Source organism: Aquarana catesbeiana, linkage group LG01 (assembly GCF_042186555.1).
Source record: "Aquarana catesbeiana isolate 2022-GZ linkage group LG01, ASM4218655v1, whole genome shotgun sequence".
Taxonomy (NCBI): domain Eukaryota; kingdom Metazoa; phylum Chordata; class Amphibia; order Anura; family Ranidae; genus Aquarana; species Aquarana catesbeiana.
The window spans coordinates 75,717,594-75,736,922 of NC_133324.1; the positions used below are offsets into that span (position 1 = coordinate 75,717,594).

At 44.3% G+C, this 19,329-nt stretch overlaps 1 protein-coding gene across 1 annotated transcript in view; it reads right to left on the reverse strand.

Annotated features, from left to right (window-relative positions):
- The window catches only part of CPLX4 (complexin 4), a 46,171-nt gene that overhangs the window by 14,869 nt on the left and 11,973 nt on the right, over positions 1 to 19,329 (reverse strand). Inside the window, exon 2 of the mRNA XM_073628967.1 lies at positions 4,431 to 4,518. Within this exon, the coding sequence (XP_073485068.1) occupies positions 4,431 to 4,518 (88 nt within the window). The remainder of the gene's footprint in view (positions 1 to 4,430; positions 4,519 to 19,329) is intronic.

Consider the following 19,329-nt stretch of genomic DNA (forward strand, 5'->3'; position numbering starts at 1 on the left):
GAAAGGGGTGGGGGGTGGGCGGTGCCGCAGCTCAATTTCTATTGTAGCCGGCCGGCTCCGCCTCTATTTTGTTCCTCCTGGGGCTTCATTAATGGCGGTGTTCTGTCGGGGGGGGGGACAACCTGAGATGTAAGGAAGCACTCCCTTGGGGACACCTGAGATGTAAGGAAGCACTTCGCTGGCTGGGGACACCTGAGATGTAAGGAGGCACTCCGCTGGCTGGGGACACCTGAGATGTAAGGAGGCACTCTGCTGGCTGGGGACACCTGAGATGTAAGGAGGCACTCCGCTGACTGGGGACACCTGAGATGTAAGGAGGCACTCCGTTGGGGACACCTGAGATGTAAGGAGGCACTCCGCTGGCTGGGGACACCTGAGATGTAAGGAGGCACTCCGCTGGCTGGGGACACCTGAGATGTAAGGAGGCACTCTGCTGGCTGGGGACACCTGAGATGTAAGGAGGCACTCCGCTGGCTGGGGACACCTGAGATGTAAGGAGGCACTCTGCTGGCTGGGGACACCTGAGATGTAAGGAGGCACTCCGCTAGCTGGGGACACCTGAGATGTAAGGAAGCACTCCGCTGGGGACACCTGAGATGTAAGGAGGCACTCCGTTGGGGACACCTGAGATGTAAGGAGGCACTCCGCTGGCTGGGGACACCTGAGATGTAAGGAGGCACTCCGCTTGCTGGGGACACCTGAGATGTAAGGAAGCACTCCGCTGGGGACACCTGAGATGTAAGGAGGCACTCCGCTGGGGACACCTGAGATGTAAGGAGGCACTCCGCTGGGGACACCTGAGATGTAAGGAGGCACTCCGCTGGCTGGGGACACCTGAGATGTAAGGAGGCACTCTGCTTGCTGGGGACACCTGAGATGTAAGGAGGCACTCTGCTTGCTGGGGACACCTGAGATGTAAGGAAGCACTCCACTGGCTGGGGACACCAGAGATGTAAGGAAACACTCCGCTGGGGACACCTGAGATGTAAGGAGGCACTCCGCTGGCTGGGGACACCTGAGATGTAAGGAGGCACTCCGCTTGCTAGGGACACCTGAGATGTAAGGAAGCACTCCGCTGGGGACACCTGAGATGTAAGGAGGCACTCCGCTAGCTGGGGACACCTGAGATGTAAGGAGGCACTCCGCTGGCTGGGGATACCTGAGATGTAAGGAAACACTCCGCTGGGGACACCTGAGATGTAAGGAAGCATTCCCCTGGGGACACCTGAGATGTGAGGAGGCACTCCGCTGGCTGGGGACAGTGACACCTGAGATATAAGGAAACACTCCGCTGGGGACACCTGAATGTAAGAAGGCACTCCGCTGGGGACACCTGAGATGTAAGGAAGCACTCCGCTGGGGACAGTGACACCTGAGATGTAAGGAAGCACTCCGCTGGCTGGGGACAGTGACACCTGAGATGTAAGGAAGCTCTCCGCTGGCTGGGGACAGTGACACCTGAGATGTAAGGAAGCACTCCGCTGGCTGGGGACAGTGACTCCTGAGATGTAAGGAAGCACTCCGCTGGCTGGGGACAGTGACACCTGAGATGTAAGGAAACACTCCGTTGGGGACACCTGAGATGTAAGAAGGCACTCCGCTAGCTGGGGCAGTGACACCTGAGATGTAAGGAAACACTCCGCTGGGGACACCTGAAATGTAAGGAGGCACTCCGCTGGGGACACCTGATGGCATCTGGTGACAGGCGACGTGGCTAGTGACACACTCAGAGCTCCCACTGATTCTGCATTATGGTGAGTTGAACTATTTCATTTTATATTACAATGTAATGATAGAAATAATGCGCTTCAATCACCGATTTTATTGGCAAATTTTTGTTTTGTTGTTCGAAACTAATATAAGCTGTTGCCTGGGTACTGTGCCACATGAGTGTGGTAATCTGTTGTTCAATGGCATTAGTTAATTTTTTTTGTTGGGGGGCGGGGGACTGTTTGCAGGGGGGGGCCCATACAACATTTTGCCTTGGGGGCCCTGTGATTTCTAGTTACGCCCCTGGTCAGTGTATGTCGTGTAGGTCAAGTAGGTCAGTGTGTGTTAGGTAGGTCAGTGTGTGTCAGGTAGGTCTGTGTGTGTGCCAGGTAGGTTAGTGTAGGTTGTGTAGGTAGGTCGTATAGGTCAGCGTGTGTGTCAAGTAGGTCAGTGTGTGTCAGGTAGGTCAGTGTAGGTCGTGTAGGTCAGTGTATGTCAGTGTGTGTCGGGTAGATCAGTGTGTGTCAGGTAGGTCAGTGTAGGTCGGGTCAAGTAGGTCAGCATGCGTCAGGTAGGTATAACCCCCCCCCAGGTGCTGGGCTCGGACTTTGGGCTGAAGCCCCTGTTTTTTTTTGCCACCTAGCTACGCCCCTGCCCACACCATTACACCACCACCACCAGCCTGAACCGCTGATACAAGGCAGGATGGATCCATGCTTTCATGTTGTTTACACCAAATTCTGACCCGACCATCTGAATGTCACAGCTGAAATTGAGACTCATAAGACCAGGCAACGTTTTTCCAATCTTCTATTGTCCAATTTTGGTGAGCCTGTGTGAATTGTAGACTCAGTTTCCTGTTCTTAGCTGACAGGTGTGGCACCCGGTGTGGTCTTCTGCTGCTGTAGCCCATCTGCTTCAAGTTTCAATGTGTTGTTCATTCACAGATGGTATTCTGCATACCCTGGTTGTAACGAGTGGTTATTTGAGTTACTGTTGCCTTCCTATCATCTGGAACCAGTCTGCCCATTCTCCTCTGACCTCTGACATCAACAAGGCATTTTCGTCCATACAACTGCCACTTAACTGCATTAATTTGATGTATTTGTACCTTACTGCTACTGGATCCTTTGTATACTTCCTATTTTATATATATTTGTCTATTTGGAAGCTGCCTTTTTTAAATTCGAACATTCGTTCATTCGTTCATTCGTACATTCCTACATTCCTACATTTTTACATTTGTACATTTGTAAATTCGTAAAATCGTACATTTGTAAATTAGAAAATTCGGAAATTTGTAAATTCGAAGTTTGAAAATCCAAAAACCCAAAAATTCAAAAATCTGAAATAGTAACTAAGTGTTAAATTATAGGTTTTGTAATTTCCTTTCAAATTTGACTGTCAGTGAACGTAACAAATACGAATTTATCCGAAGTTACGAATTATCCAAAACGAATGCTGCATCTAAACAAATGGAACGGAACAAATTAATAATAAGTAATAATAATAAAACGTTGTTATTATTATTATTGTTATTTATTATTATTAATTAATTAGGTTCCATTCCGTTTTTTCGGATCATTCGTAACTTTGGATAAATTTGTATGTGTTACGTTCACTAACAGCCAAATTTGAAAGGAAATTACAATACCTATAATTTAAAAGTTACTAGTAATTACTAATAGTTAAGTTATTATTAGTTAACTATTATTTCAGATTTCCGAATTTTCGAATTTACAAATTTACAAATTCACTAATTTACTAATGTATGAATGTACGAATGTACGAATGCCCGAATTTACGAATGTCCAATTTTATTGAATTTCCGAATATTCAGAAAAAATTCATTAAACGGGTTTTCGTTAATTCGGATATTCCCGAATTAACGAATTTGTCAAAATTCGTTAAAAAACGAATTCGGAACGAAACGAATTGCACATGCCTAGCCGGTAACTGGCTCTCTCCTCTCCTCATGCACAGCCTGAGGAAAGGAATGCTGATAACGGCTAGTGTGTTCACAGCGTGATCAGCTGTGATTGGACACAGCCAATCGCATAGTAAAGAGCAACTGTCATTGGTTCTTTACCCCGATAGGTGATGCGCTGTGTTCTAGGGATTCAGCTCACCACTAATCGCCTCCCAGAACTAGAGCGGTCCCACCCAGCCATCATTTGACTATACGGCAGGTGGGAACCAGTTAAAATAAAACTAAAGACAAAACTCCTTTTTTTTATTTTGAATAGAGTAAGGGAGGGTTATAACCCCTATCAGGTTTTGTTTGCCATCTGTGTCCCATTGGGAAGATTTATCCTTATATCCTGTCCCATAGCCACAACAGGAAGTGAAAGGAAATCCCTCCAAAGTGAGGAAATCCCTGGTTGTCACCAAAACTGGACGATTTCCCCTCTATTAGTGTTCTGGGCACAACCTAAAATGTGGGATTTTCCTTCACTCTTGGTGATAACAGTAAACAGATAGAGAGGATAAATCTCCCTAACGGGGACACAGACAGCAGTAAAAATCTGACAGGTGTTCTAATCCCTCTCCACTCTATCCAAAACAAAAAAAACAAGTTTTGCCTTTAGTTAAATTTAAATGTGTCCGCTATACAGCTAAAGCACAGAACAGCCTTGTAGGCCAGAACAGCAGAAAGAAGAACATAGAGTATAAAGAAGCACATTTCCCAATGCTGTACAGCTCAGCTTTATATTTCTTACTTGCGGCAGTCTGTACTTCTCTCTCAGGTGTACACGCAATGTGGCCCTTTCTGCCTTCTTCTGGATAAACGTGGCATCTCTTTCCATCCTGTCAATCAAAAGAATGTATGAATCATCAGTCAACATAACGAAAATCAAGTATGGATGCTTACAGTGCATCCGGAAAGTATTCACAACTCTTCACTTTTTCCACAATACCCCATAATGGCAACGTGAAAGAAGTTTGTTTGAAATCTTTGCAAATGTATTCAAAATAAAAGTGTTTCTACAACTTGATTGGAGTCAACCTGTGGTAAATTCAGTTGATTGGACATGATTTGGAAAGGCACACACCTGTCTATATAAGGGCCCCACAGTTAACAGTGCATGTCAGAGCACAAACCAAGCCATGAAGTCCAAGGAATTGTCTGTAGACCTCTGAGACAGGATTGTATGGAGGCACAGATCTGGAGAAGGGTACAGAAAAATTTCTGAAGCATTAAAGGTCCCAATGAGCACAGTGGCCTCCATCATCCATGAATGGAAGAAGTTCGGAAGCACTAGAGCAGGCTGCCTGGCCAAACTGAGCGATCAGGGAAGGGCCTTAGTCAAGGAGATGACCAAGAACCTGATGGTCGCTCTGACAGAGCTCCAGTGTTTCTCTGTGGAGAGATAGGAGAACCTTCCAGAAGAACAACCATCTCTGCAGCACTCCACCAATCAGGCCTGTATGGTAGAGTGGGCAAATGGAAGCCACTCCTCAGTAAAAGTCACATGACCTCCTGCCTGGAGTTTGCCAAAAGGCACCTGAAGGACTCTCAGACCATGAGAAACAAAATTCTCTGGTCTGATGAAATAAAGATTGAACTCTTTGGCCTGAATGGCAAACGTTATGTCTGGAGGAAACCAGGCATCACTCATCATCTGGCCAATACCATCCCTACAGTGAAGCATGATGGTGGGATCATCATGCTGTGGAGATGTTTTTCAGCAGCAGGAATGTGGGAGACTAGTCAGGATCGAGGAAAAGATGAATGCAGCAATGTACAGACATCCTAGCTGAAAACTTGCTCCAGAGCGCTCTGGACCTCAGACAGGGGCGAAGGTTCATCTTCAAACAGGACAATAACCCTAAGCGCACATCCAAGATAACAAAGGAGTGGCTACGGGACACCTCTGTGAATGTCCTTGAGTGGCCCAGCCAAAGCCCAGACTTGATCCCGATTGAACATCTCTGGAGAGATCTGAAAATGGCTGTGCACCAAAGCTCCACATCCAAGCTGATGAATTTTGAGAGGTCCTGCAAAGAAGAATGGGAGAAATTGCCCAAAAATAGATGTGCCAAGCTTGTAGCATCATATTTAAAAAGACTGGAGGCTGTAATTGGTGCCAAAGGTGCTTCAACAAAGTATTGAGCAAATCTCTGTGAATACTTTCCAGATGTACTGTATGTGGTGCTTTAGGATGGCTATACATTATACAATATTCTTGTAAAATTTTCCTTTAGATTTACCAAAACCATATAATATGAGGTCAAACCTAAACACTTTCAATTTGCATGCAATCAGGCAGGCCCTTGCACTACATAGTTGAAAGTAAATCTAAAGGAAATTTAATAAGAAAATTGTATAATGTATGGCCAGCCTTAGTCTTGGTTAACACTAGTACAGCTTGATACAATTTTCATTACGTCTTTCATGCTTCATGCTTTTTTTTTTTTTTTTTGTAGGAGACTGGATTTTTAACACAAAAACACACTAAAAACACATGTACATGCATTTTTTATGCACTTTTATTGAAGTCTATTGAGCAAAAATTGTGCTGCAACCATACAAAGTAGCACATCCAAATCTATACTATATTAACAACTGGGTATAGCACTGCTCTACAGTACTGTGCTTGTATTATATTTCAAACAATAACCCAAATGTGAATACATTCAAAATCTGTTGCACCTAAATAAATCCAAAATGTGTTGCACATATTATAAATGAACAAAAAAATACCATGATAATGATAATAATAATAATAATAATAATAATAATAATAATAATAATAATAACAGCCTGGTGCTAATAATACTCCCAGAAAACTGAATGGCAGTGCAAGCAGTCAAATCAGGTGAAATACAGCAAGATGTAACACCTTTAGTGCTACCAGTCCAATTCAATTAAATATAACATATGAGCATTACCAGATATCCATATATAAGTACTTAGAAGTTCTCTTTACTTGTGCAAGCCTCTCCACCCTTATGTTATCAGTGCCTGAATGGCTCTGATACACCATGACCTTTCCTAAAGAATTAAGGTGATCTATGATGCAACGCGTTGGACGGAGCCGGGTAACGTCACTTCTGGTACAGATTGAAATCGGAAGTGGGTGAGAGATACTGTGTACTGTGAGTTGAGTTTTCTATACTGAGTGTTAATACAAATGCTGGCCATTAACTTTTAATTGTGAGTGCATATAATTAAAGGAGCATATAAAGGATGAAATATTTTAACAATATTGCACCATTGACAAAATTTCTCTGGGAGTATTACTCTTCACTATGAAGACAATAGTCAGATCTGTTAAAGGGACCTGGAGGTGGACCACTGGTGTATCACGGCCATTTGGGCACTGGCAACATAAGGGCAGAGAAGCTTGCACAAGTGAAGTGGACTTTTGAGCACTTGAATATATGGACGTTTGTTAGTGCACATATTTACTCCCACACTCGCCCCGTACACACAATCAGAATATTGTACAAAAAATACCGCTTTTGATGCAACCGTCCGATAATCTGATCATTAGTACAAAGCTGTTGTCCAAAATTTTCCAAAGGGAGAAACACAAATTTTTCTCGTACAATACCAGATCATACAATTTTTGTTTAATTAGTACAGTTTTCGTCCGACAATACAATACAAATACATTACATCACTTCCGAATTTTTATTCTGTCGTATGAGAATGTTGGTACTTTAGTAATCTATTTGTTTTCTATATGGAGACTAGCATGCAAAAAAAAAAAAAAAACGATGATCATTCCTCCGATAATCTCATCGTGTGTACTAGGCTTAAGAGCAGGGCCCTCTGATTCCTCCCGTATTGAATTGTATTGTGACTGGACGGTTCTGTGCAAACTGCTGACACTATATAAATCCCATATGATAATAATAATAATCAGTGGCGGCTGGTGCTCAATATTTTGGGGGGGGGGGGGGGGCAAACCAATGCAACGATTTCCCCCCGTGATGGACGGGAATGCAATGATTCACCCCCACACGGGAGACGGACGGGAATGAGGCGGCAATTATAGGCCTCCTTACCTTATGAAGGAGGCAGACATGGATCTGGGCTGCAGCTCCTCGCTCCGGGGCCATTGCTTCTCCTCCAGACCGAACAGGAAGTGGGTTCTGACTGAGACCCGATTGGCCGGGAGTCCTAAGACTCCCTGGCCAATCAGGTCTCTCTGGGGAACTGCATCCCTATTGGCCGGGAGGAGAATCAGGAAGACAATAGCGAATATTAATTTGGTATTGTCATACAACTGGGTGGGCTCAAGGCGCAGTGCTCTTTTTTTAAGCCAATTAAAGCCTCTGGCTCTAATTATGTGCTTAAAAAAAAAATAACCCATTGAAATCCATGCGTCCGGCTCCCTGCATGTATATTAGGGGCCGGACGCTTGGATTAGAGGGGTGCGGCGCCCGTGGGCCCCCTATGGACGGGCTGCCACTGATAATAATGTAATATTTAATTGAATTGGACTGGTAGCACTGACAGTGTTACATTTTACAGGGAGTTTTATTAGCACCAGGATGGTATTTTTATTATTATTATTATTATTATTATCTTTATAGTCATTTTTGTTGATCAATTTTTGTTGATTTGTTAATTTTGGTTGATTTATAGTATGTGAAACAGATTTTGAATTTATCCACATTTGGAGAGCAGCACGACACCCAGTTATCTTTATAGTATTGATGTGAACAGGCACCACTGAAAATGCGATTTTCATTGTCGTGCGATTCTGTCGCATCTGAAATCGCACTGTGTGGGAACTATATGATACAATCTGTCAGCAGCACAGCAGTTTTTGTTTTTAAGAGTCTCCCCTGTAAAAGTTTTGTTACTCGTTGATCTTGCCAGTAGATACATTTTTCCACTTCCACTTTTACAGAAATATTTGAGATTTGCATACAGTACTATCTCTTTAGATACATTTTTGACATAGAAACTGCTGCCACCAATAAATGTGCAAATACTAAACACCTGAAAAAGGGTATTTCCCAATCCTAAAAGTTAAAAATAAACCTACGGTATCAGTATATATTCAAGATGATTTAACTAAAGTAACCGTAAATGTATCAATATAATTAAACTGAACCCTTATCCTAAACCCTAAATTCAATATATGACATTAAAGTGTCCCAAAAACTACAATGAAATTCTGTGTATTTCAGTTTACCGGTCTTTAGATATGGTGACTACATTAGTGTTCTTGTTTCAGGCTTTTTTTCTCATTTATTTTCCCTTGGTAATCCTGCAAATAATTGACCACCCAGGGATACTTCCTGTCCCTGGGTGGTCACTGTGTCCATAGAGGAAGCCATGGTTGTCACCTAGGCTGGACTTCACATATGTTCTTAGCCTAAAAACTTAAAACGAATGCAGCCACCACGTTTAAAATGACTGGTAACCTGCAATCAGGGGTATAACTACAGACTATGGGGTCCCATAGTGACTCTATTATTTTCTCTGTTTGTGGCACCTGTGACAAATCATGCCAGTGGTCTTCATATAACATTTACATACATCAAGGACAGCTGGAGAGCTGTCAGCATAGTCAGTACACTACCAGAGACTAGTACTGCAGATACAGTATCTCACAAAAGTAAGTACACCCCTCACATTTTTGTAAATATTGTATTATACCTTTTCATGTGACAACAGTGAAGAAATGACACTTTGCTATACTGTAAAGTAGTGAGTGTACAGCTTGTATAACCGTGTAAATTTGCTGCCCCTCAAAATAACTCAACACACAGCCATTAATGTCTAAACCGATGGCAACAAAAGTGAGTACACCCCTAAGTGAAAATGTCCAAATTGGGCCCAATTAGCCATTTTTCCTCCCCAGTGTCATGTGACTCGTTAGTGTAAATGGGAAGCAGGTGTGTTAAATTTGGTGTTATCACTCTCTTTCTCTCATACAGGTCACTGGAAGTTCAATATGTCACCTCATGGCAAAGAACTCACTGAGGATCTGAAAAAAAGAATTGTTGCTCCATATAAAGATGGCCTAGGCTATAAGAAGACTGCCAAGATCCTGAAACTGAACTGAAGCAAGGTGGCCAAGACCATACAGCGGTTTAACAGGACAGGTTCCACTCAGAACAGGCCTCGCCATGGTCGACCAAAAAAGTTGAGTACACGTGCTCAGCGTCATATCCAGAGGTTGTCTTTGGGAAATAGATGTATGAGTGCTGCCAGCATTGCTGCAGAGGTTGAAGGGGTGGGGGGTGAGCCTGTCAGTGCTCAGACCATACACCGCACACTGCATCAAATTGGTCTGCATGGCTGTCATCCCAGAAGGAAGCTTCTTCTAAAGATGATGCACAAGAAAGCCCGCAGTTTGCTGAGGACAAGCAGACTAAGGACATGGATTACTGGAACCATGTCCTGTGGTCTGCTGGGACCAAGATAAACTTATTTGGTTCAGATGGTGTCAAGCGTGTGTGGTGGCAACCAGGTGAGGAGTACAAAGACAAGTGTGTCTTTTCTACAGTCAAGCATGGTGGTGGGAGTGTCATCCTCTGGGGCTGCATGAATGCTGCCGGCACTGGGGAGCTACAGTTAATTAAGGGAACCATGAATGCCAACATGTACTGTGACAAACTGAAGCAGACCATGATCCCCTCCCTTTGGAGACTGGGCTGCAGGGCAGTATTACAACATGATAACAACCCCAAACACACCTCCAAGATGACAACTGCCTTGCTAAAGAAGCTGGCGGTAAAGGTGATGGACTGGCCAAGCATGTCTCCAGACCTAAACCCTATTGAGCATCTGCAGGGCATCCTCAAACGGAAGGTGGAGGAGAGCAAGGTCTCTAACATCCACCAGCTCCGTGATATTGTCATGGAAAAGTGGAAGAGGACACCAGTGGCAACCTGTGAAGCTCTGGTGAACTCCGTGCCCAATAGGGTTAAGGCAGTGCTGAAAAATAATGGTGGCCACAGAAAATATTGAAATTTTGGACCCAATTTGGACATTTTCACTTAGGGGTGTACTCACTTTTGTTGCCAGCGGTTTAGACGTTAATGGCTGTGTGTTGAGTTATATTGAGGGGACAGCAAATTTACACTGTTATACAATCTGTACACTCACTAATTTACATTGTAGCAAAGTGTCATTTCTTCAGTATTGTCACATGAAAAGATATAATAAAATATTTACAAAAATGTGAGGGGTGTACTCACTTTTGTGAGATACTGTAGGTCTCTATGAATGAGCTCAATCTGGGTAAAATGCATCAGAGGGCATGGCCTAGGGCGGGGACTGTGTCAAAGGCCTACTGCTTTGATTAAACTTCATGGTGGGACATTATGAAAGTGTAGCTTTTTTTCATTTTTGCTATGTGTGCTGAGTGGGATGAGCTCCAAAAGCCAACACCCAGTGTGAAGGGGGCCTGAAGGATTATGTTCAGGCTTTGGAGTGGTGCATTCTGGGCCCATAAAGTATTAGCACATCGAAGAACAAGAGAGACTTTAACTCTGGCTCCTGGGGCCCCGACCAGATTATCTCCTACCCTAGGCATTGGTGGTTCCACCAATTGCTGCAATATATTACATTATTGTTTTTGGATTTAGTAATTCTTTAACCCCTAACCTAACCCTTAAATTCAAAATGGCTCTCTCATGAAAACTATTGTTATGTGTAAAGCAGTAAATCCTCTCCTTTTTCCAGTTCTCACAGCAACAAACACCGCTCGGAGTTTTCATCCCCTGCAAATCTGCTAGGAAACTGTTACTTCTGGGAGTGCCGATTTCCTCGGTCTCATGTAGAACACACTGGTTCCTACCTCTGACCTCAGATCGCTGTAGGAGACATAGAAGATTTGAGGTTAGATGTGAGGTCAGAGAGAGGAACCAGTGAGAGCTGCAGAGGACAAAAGATTGAAGTGTTGGTTTTCCGAGCGGACTTCTGAGGACAAGAACTTGCGAAAGTGATGCCATTCGGGGGTGCTGGGGCCAAGAAAGGTGAGTATTTGCAGCCTGCTTTTACAGGTAGTAACCATAGTTTTTGTGACAGGGTCCATGTTCAACCTCCTCTTAACTTGCAGTCTTTGGAGAGCACTGCGTTTACAGTTCAGAAAAGTTTTCTACTTTCCACAATTGGTTGTCAGGTACCATATGTAATGGTAAAATTTCTATGTCTTAGTTTAAACTTTTTGCAGGAACTCCCTGCTTCTAGTAGTTTGTGGTCTCCAGTGGTTACATGAGTGCACTGTAGCATAAAAATCATCTTTTAAAAGTACAGTTATCCTTTATCCTTAACCCTTAAGTTTAATTCTTCAACATAAGTAAAACCTAATCCTCTTACATTTAAGTGTGAAGAGGATGTTATAGACAGGACAACTATTGTTGCACTGCATGTAAAGTACACACAGATAGCTGCATACATTAGTATGGGAGGGGTCCATTAATGTGCACCACATCCAGGAGATTAAACTAATGGACCAATTTATCTATTATATAACAATCCCCCATTTCTTCTAAGGAGAATCTCACCATTTGAGTCGCAGGTTATTATTACAGCCCAACGATGACCACCAATGAATGGAGATGATTGTGGCCACTTGGCCATGACTCCAGGTGTTTGGCCAATAAAGTATTTTTCTTCTGGATCCTTTCAAGGTGATCCTCTCTCCTATTTTAAAGCCCTGTACACACGAGCAGAATGTCGGGAGACATTTGCCGGTACAAAAAATACCGGCTGACATTCTGCACGTGTGTATGATGGTCTGTCCAACAGAACCCCGGCTGAACGGACGTCTGTCGGACATGCATGCTGGAAAACCAGCAGCTGACCGACTCCAGATCAGAGCTCTTAGACAATGGCAGAGAGCATTGATCGGAGTGTTCTGGCGGGGGCGCCGTCCCCCTGTCAGAACACAACAGCTCAGTGGGGGAGATCGCTGTACTAACTTTGCATCCCAACAGGAGCTGTTAGTTGTAGTGTGTACCCAGCTTAAATGTTGCCAACTATGCAGGAGATAGCGTTTCTGAGCTCCTGCATGTAAGGTAGATTTATATGCTAAGAGCAGTCTCTCTGCATAAAGCTGCAGATGTTATTACATGTAGTTTAACTTTGGTGTTAAAAAAAAAAAAAACTATCTGTCCTGTTTTAAAGGAATTTAGCCACGCTCTTCTGTATGTTCCTGAGATGGATTTAGGGACTATGGACTATGGTATTTGTAGTGTGCATAGATCAGTGCAAGTGACCGCAATGAACATGCACTGCTCATTTAAAGGAAATGAAAGTGAGAGTAAAAGGAAAGGTCCAGGAGATCACAAAGGATGTTACAATGAGGCAGAAAAACACAGTAAAATATATTTAATGAATAATGAATTAGGGCCATTAGGTAGTGGATGTGTATGGATTATTTTTGGAGAATAAGGACATTGTTTAGGGTCACGTTAACTTTCTCCTCCCCCAAAGACTTATTCAAACAGAATTCAGAGTTTTTGCCAACCCCATAAAAACTCAACTTGCTGCTTTACCTTCAGTGTTGTTAGAAATGGTGCGTTTATGAGGGCAGTGCCAGCACATTTTACTCAAATTAGCCTTCCGTTTAGAAATGGCTACAACATATTTTAACAGGAATGGAAGTAAAGTCTGAGGGAAATTTCGCTTAGCTGACATATTATTTCCAACTCTCCAGCAGCCTCATTGGTAATGGTCAATTTATATAAGGAAAGTAGGTATGGAGTGATTTCAGAGTAGGCCCATGCAGGCATGGTGCCAGAAAGAAGACTTGCAGCTATAAACACACCCATACAGTATGACTCTTTTTTTTTTTCTTTACTAATTCGCTGTGGGTGGGGGTAGCAACATACTGGGACAGGTACAATGCATGTATACCCATCTACTCTACACACAGCGCATATATGGAACCAGTTCTTCAGTGGAACCCAAGGCCCAACATCATTGGCATTGGTGCCTGAGAAGAGGGGTACCCCGTGGCTGATGCTCAGTGATGCTGAATGATAGATGGGCTCAAGCTAACATCAGTATAGCTGCCACAGCTTTGTAACTCTCTTGTTATGGGTGTAGCACTCCCTAGCGTGGCTAAAGTACCAAGGTTAGGATTTTTGTTAGTGTAGGTAAATTCAGGCTTGGCTGGCAAGCCTGTGTGTTTTTCTGGGTCAGGGTTGAGTCTGAGGCTGGATGACTCAGCAGCAGCATCTCTGGTGACTCCTCCCTGCTTGCTGGAAACTTGGAGAAGGTTCCAGAAGCAGTTTGGAGGGGTTTAGGAGGAGCTGTCTAGAGTGTTCTTGAGGGCCCTGACAAATCCCCAACAGATGGGTTGGCAGGCCCTCTCAAATACTCAGGGTCAGCCCAGAGTTTGGGTGGAAGATGGAGATAGAGTTTTAGGCTGTCGGAGGCCTTTGAAAGTAGCCCCCCAGTCGGGGGGGGGTGATCTCAGGCCTGGGCTCGCAAGGGATCTTTTCTCATGTCACACGGAGGGATCCTGACCAGAAGGCAAGAGAGCAAGGAGAGGAAAGAGGGAAGACATTGCCAAGCAACATTCATGGGAGGAAGACAGCCAAGAGGACTGGTGAGTGTAACAGTCAGAGGGCCCAGAAGCATGTCTGAAGGGACTCGGTGCATGCATCTGGGAGGACTGTGGAGAAGTAGCCAGGACGGCTAATGAAAGGCACAGCTGCATCCAGGTGGGCTGCCAGTGCCTGAAGAGATGGCGTCGGGAGCAGTAGCCACAGACAGGACATCTAGCATCAAAGACCTCTCTTTTTGCTACACTACTAAAGGGGCCCAAGGTCCCTGCCTGCAAAAGGCATTAGCTATGGCCCGATTCCGCTCTTGTCAGACCATCTAACAGTCAGTGCTAGCTAGTCCTGGGAGATGTAGTTCTACAAGCAAGTTTGTGCTGGAGATAGAAGAGGAGAAGTGTGTATATACCGGATGTACAGTATCTCACAAAAGTGGGTACACCCCTTACATTTTTGTAAATATTTTATTCTATCTTTTCATGTGACAACACTGAAGAAATAACACTTTGCTACAAGGTAAAGTAGTGAGTGTACAGCTTGTATAACAGTGTAAATTTGCTGTCCCCTCAAAATAACTCAACACACAGCCATTAATGTCTAAACCGCTGGCAACAAAATTGAGTGCACCCCTATATGAAAATGTCCAAATTGGGCCCAATTTTCCCTCCCCGGTGTCATGTGACTCATTAGTGTTACAAGGTCTAAGGTGTAAATAGGGAGCAGGTGTGTTAAATTTGGGTTTAATCACTCTCACTTTGGTCACTGGAAGTTCAACGTGGCACCTCATGGTAAAGAACTATCTGAGGATCTGAAAAAAGTATTGTTACTCTACATAAAGATGGCCTAGGCTATAGGAAGATTGCCAAGACCCTGAAACTGAGCTGCAGCATGGTGGCCAAGACCATACAGTGGTTTAACAGGTCAGGTTCCACTCAGAACAGGCCTCGTCATGGTCGACCAAAGTAGTTGAGTGCACATGCTCAGCATCATATCCAGATGTTGTCTTTGGGAAATAGACGTATGAGTGCTGCCAGCATTGTGCAGAGGTTGAAGGGGTGGGGGGTCAGCCTGTCAGTGCTCAGACCATACGCCGCACACTGCATCAAATTGGTCTGCATGGCTGTCGTCCCAAAAGGAAGCCTCTTCTAAAGATGATGCACAAGAAAGCCCACAATTTGCTGAAGACAAGCAGACTAAGGACATGGATTACTGGAATCATGTTCTGTGGTCTGATGAGACCAAGATAAACTTATTTGGTACAGATGGTGTCAAGCGTGTGTGGCGGCAATCAGGTGAGGAGTACAAAGACAAGTGTGTCTTGCCTACAGTCAAGCATGGTGGTGGGAGTGTCATGGTCTGGCGCTGCATAAATGCTACCAGCACTGGGGAGCTACAGTTCATTGAGGGAACCATGAATGCCAACATGTACTGTGACATACTGAAGCAAAGCATGATCCCCTTCCTTCAGAGACTGGGCAGCAGGGCAGTATTTCAACATGATAACGACCCCAAACACACCTCCAAGACGACCACTGCCTTGCTAAAGAAGCTGAGGGTAAAGGTCATGGACTCGCCAAGCATGTCTCCAGATCAAAACCCTATTGAGCATCTGTGGGACATCCTCAAAGGGAAGGTGGAGGAGTGCAAGGTCTCTAACATCCACCAGCTCCGTGATGTCATCATGGAGGAGTGGAAGAGGAATCCAGTGGCAACCTGTAAAGCTCTGATGAACTCCATGCCCAAGAGGGTTAAGGCAGTGCTGGAAAATAATGGTAGCCACACAAAATATTGACATTTTGGACCCAGTGTGGACATTTTCACTTAGGGGTGTACTCACTTTTGTTGCCAGCGGTTTAGACGTTAATGGCTGTGTGTTGAGTTATATTGAGGGGACAGCAAATTTACACTGTTATACAAGCTGTACACTCACTACTTTACATTGTAGCAAAGTGTCATTTCTTCAGTGTTGTCATATGAAAAGATATAATAAAATATTTACAAAAATGTAAGGGGTGTACTCACTTTTGTGAGATACCGTATATAGTTTGTGTCCCTGAAGATTTCTTTGCTGATCAAGTGGGCATCTCATAAGAACCCCTTCCCCATCCAAGTTAAATTCCCCTAGATAAAAAAAAACATACCAAAGCTGCAAGGACTGATTCTTGTCTCCCGAGTGAGTGTAACATTCATGTGCCTGGCTGTGCAGGGTGGGAGATAACCATATTCACCAGCGGCTCCCGCTCTACATGGGCATGACAGACAGTATGACTTCTAAATCAGCCTGCTATCCATTGGGTGGGGTAGGGGTTTATAAAATGTTTTATTTATGTTGAATGTCTGCCTTGCTTGAATGTATTCAGCTACTGTTATCCCTAAACCTAATGCCTGGCACACACTAACAGTTTACCCACTGGGTTGAACGAAAAAACTAACATCTCCAGTCGGAGCAGCTGTACCAATGATCAGCTGTTAGTACAGTGATCTCCCCCGCGGAGCTGTTGTGTTCTGACAGGGGGGTGGCCCCCCCACCAGAAAACTCCAATCAGACTGATCGGAAGGCGGTCGGCTCATCGGACCAACTGACATACACAAGGGTTGAATGTTGGCCAGTTTTTATTGAACTGGCTGATGTCATCCGGCCTGTGTGTACACGGCTTAAGGCTTCTTCTTTACTGTACTTTTCACTTAAAAAAAAAAAATAAAAAATTTTTAAAAAGAGACAAGTTAATTACACTGACAGCTTTACTGGCTTCTGACAAATTGTGTGTTATGTGTGTGGCTTTGATGTAGAGGTACGCTATATTGTCAAAAGTATTGGGACACCTGCCTTTACATGCACATGAACTTTAATGACATCCCAGTCTTAGTCCGTAGGGTTCAATATTGAGCTGGCCCACCCTTTGCAGCTATAACAGCTTCAACTCTTCTGGGAAGGCTGTCCACAAGGTTTAGGAGAGTGTCTATGGGAATGTTTGACCATTCTTCCAAAAGCGCATTTGTGAGGTCAGGCGATGTTGGACGAGAAGGCCTGGCTCGCAGTCTCCGCTCCAATTCATCCCAAAGGTGTTCTATCGGGTTGTGGTCAGAACTCTGTGCAGGCCAGTCAATTTCCTCCACCCCAAACTTGCTCATCCATGTCTTTAGAGATGGCCATTGTCACTTCATGTACATTATTCCAATATGGCTGGATCAGTGGGCACATCCACCAAATGTGGAGAAAAGTGCCTATTTCCTTTTCACATCTCCAACATTGGTCTGGTACCGTTGGAAAAATCCTGTGAAGCAGCTCCAGAGTCTTATACCATCTTGTTTTAATCCTATACCCATTTTCCTGCATATTCACATTCAGAGAACCTTTGTGAATAAACAAGTGAATGCGGTCCTAGTTAGCGCCCTCTGTGTCCAACACGGATTCCCAGAATGCATGATCCGAACACATAAAAAAAGAGTACGGTTCCCCAAACATGGAGGCGTATACCGCTGAGATCACATGACTCTGGGGAGACTAGCTCGAACACAGGGATTCGAATACCGTAGGAGCTTCGTGTATTTTTCTCTTCTCGTCTGATCATCTAGAAGTGTTTTAATTGAATATAGGACCAGAAAGGGAAAGATTTTGTGTTAGACGACACTGCAAGGTCTTGCTGTTATATGAACCTACCCCCGTGGAAGAAGTGTTTCGCTTGCATCTTTGCATATGGCCATTCCTTTGACAGGTAGGTTTTAGCTAACCCTGGGGGAAAGTCTGGATTATCTCTAATGGGGGTAATTGAGCATTCCGTGGCCAAAAGCGCATGTACTTTACAGACCCTGTCGAATGCATAAAGAGTTGCCCCAATAAGGGGATGTGTGTGAAGGGTAGGAAGTACAAGCTTTTTAGAGAACTAGGGAATTAAGCAAAGCTCAGTTCCCGAAATCAGTCATTCAAGATTCACCAGCCCTTGAAACGGGTATGAATCCTCCAATCTACAACCCTAGTCATATGGACTGCCCAATAATAGCGCTGTAGATCGGGGAGGCCAATTCCACCTTTAGATTTTGGTGGTACTAGCTTCACCCACCCGACGTGTGTCGATTTAGTCCCCCAAAGGAAAGACCTACATATCCTCCTGTATGCCGCAAAAAAGGTGGGCGGTAAGCGGATCAGGATAGTCTGCATTTTGTACAATAGGCGGGGAAGAACCATCATCTTTAGGATAGAGGTCCGTCCAAACCAAGAGAGGGTGGGCACATCCCACCTTTGTAGATCCAGTTGTATACCTTTCAGTTCTGATAAAAAGATTTTAGCATACAATACTTCTAGTTTGCCAGGGAGTTGAAAACCCAGATAGGTGTTGGCATCTGCTTTCCATTTGAAAGGAAAATTTGTCTGGCATTGCTGTACTAGGTTGGCCGGTAAAGAGACATTCAGTGCAAATGATTTTGAATAGTTGATTTTTAGATTAGAAATACATTTAAATTGTTCTAGAACTGGCATAAGATTGGGTAGGGACGTCAGCGGTGATGACGCAAAGGCTGCAATCATCTTGTATTCCCTTTGATGGACCTCAATACCCTTTATATTCGAGTTGGCCTGGATGCAATGTAAAAGAGGTTCTAATGTAAGGATATAAAGTAGGGGTGAAAAAGGACACCCCTGTCTGGTGCCATTATGGATGGGGAAGGCGTCCAATAAGTGGCCATTGACTAACTCTAGCTCTTGGATTCACATAAAGGGATCTAATAAAGGTACGCATAAAGCTCCCCAGTCCAAGAGCTTCTAATACCGCATCCATATAATCCCAGGCCACCCGATCGAACGCCTCCCTCCGCATCCATTGCCAGGAAAAATCCTTCCCGTTGGGTAGAGGTGAGCCAGTGATGCAAATTCAGGGCTTTAATGCTATTGTCCCTGGCTTCCCTGCCAGGGACAAAACCTACCTGGTCCAGGCCTACCCAGGCGGGCACATGGCATGCTAAGCGGGTCGGCAAAATTTTAGAGAAAAGCTTTACGTCCACACTCAGAAGTAAGATCAGCCAATAATTGGCCACATTAGTGAGATCTTTAGCCACCTTAGGGATCACCGAAATGTAAGCTTCTAGTAAGGTTCCGGAGGGGCAAGTAGGTAGTAGATGTGCCTTTTAAGAAGAGAAATC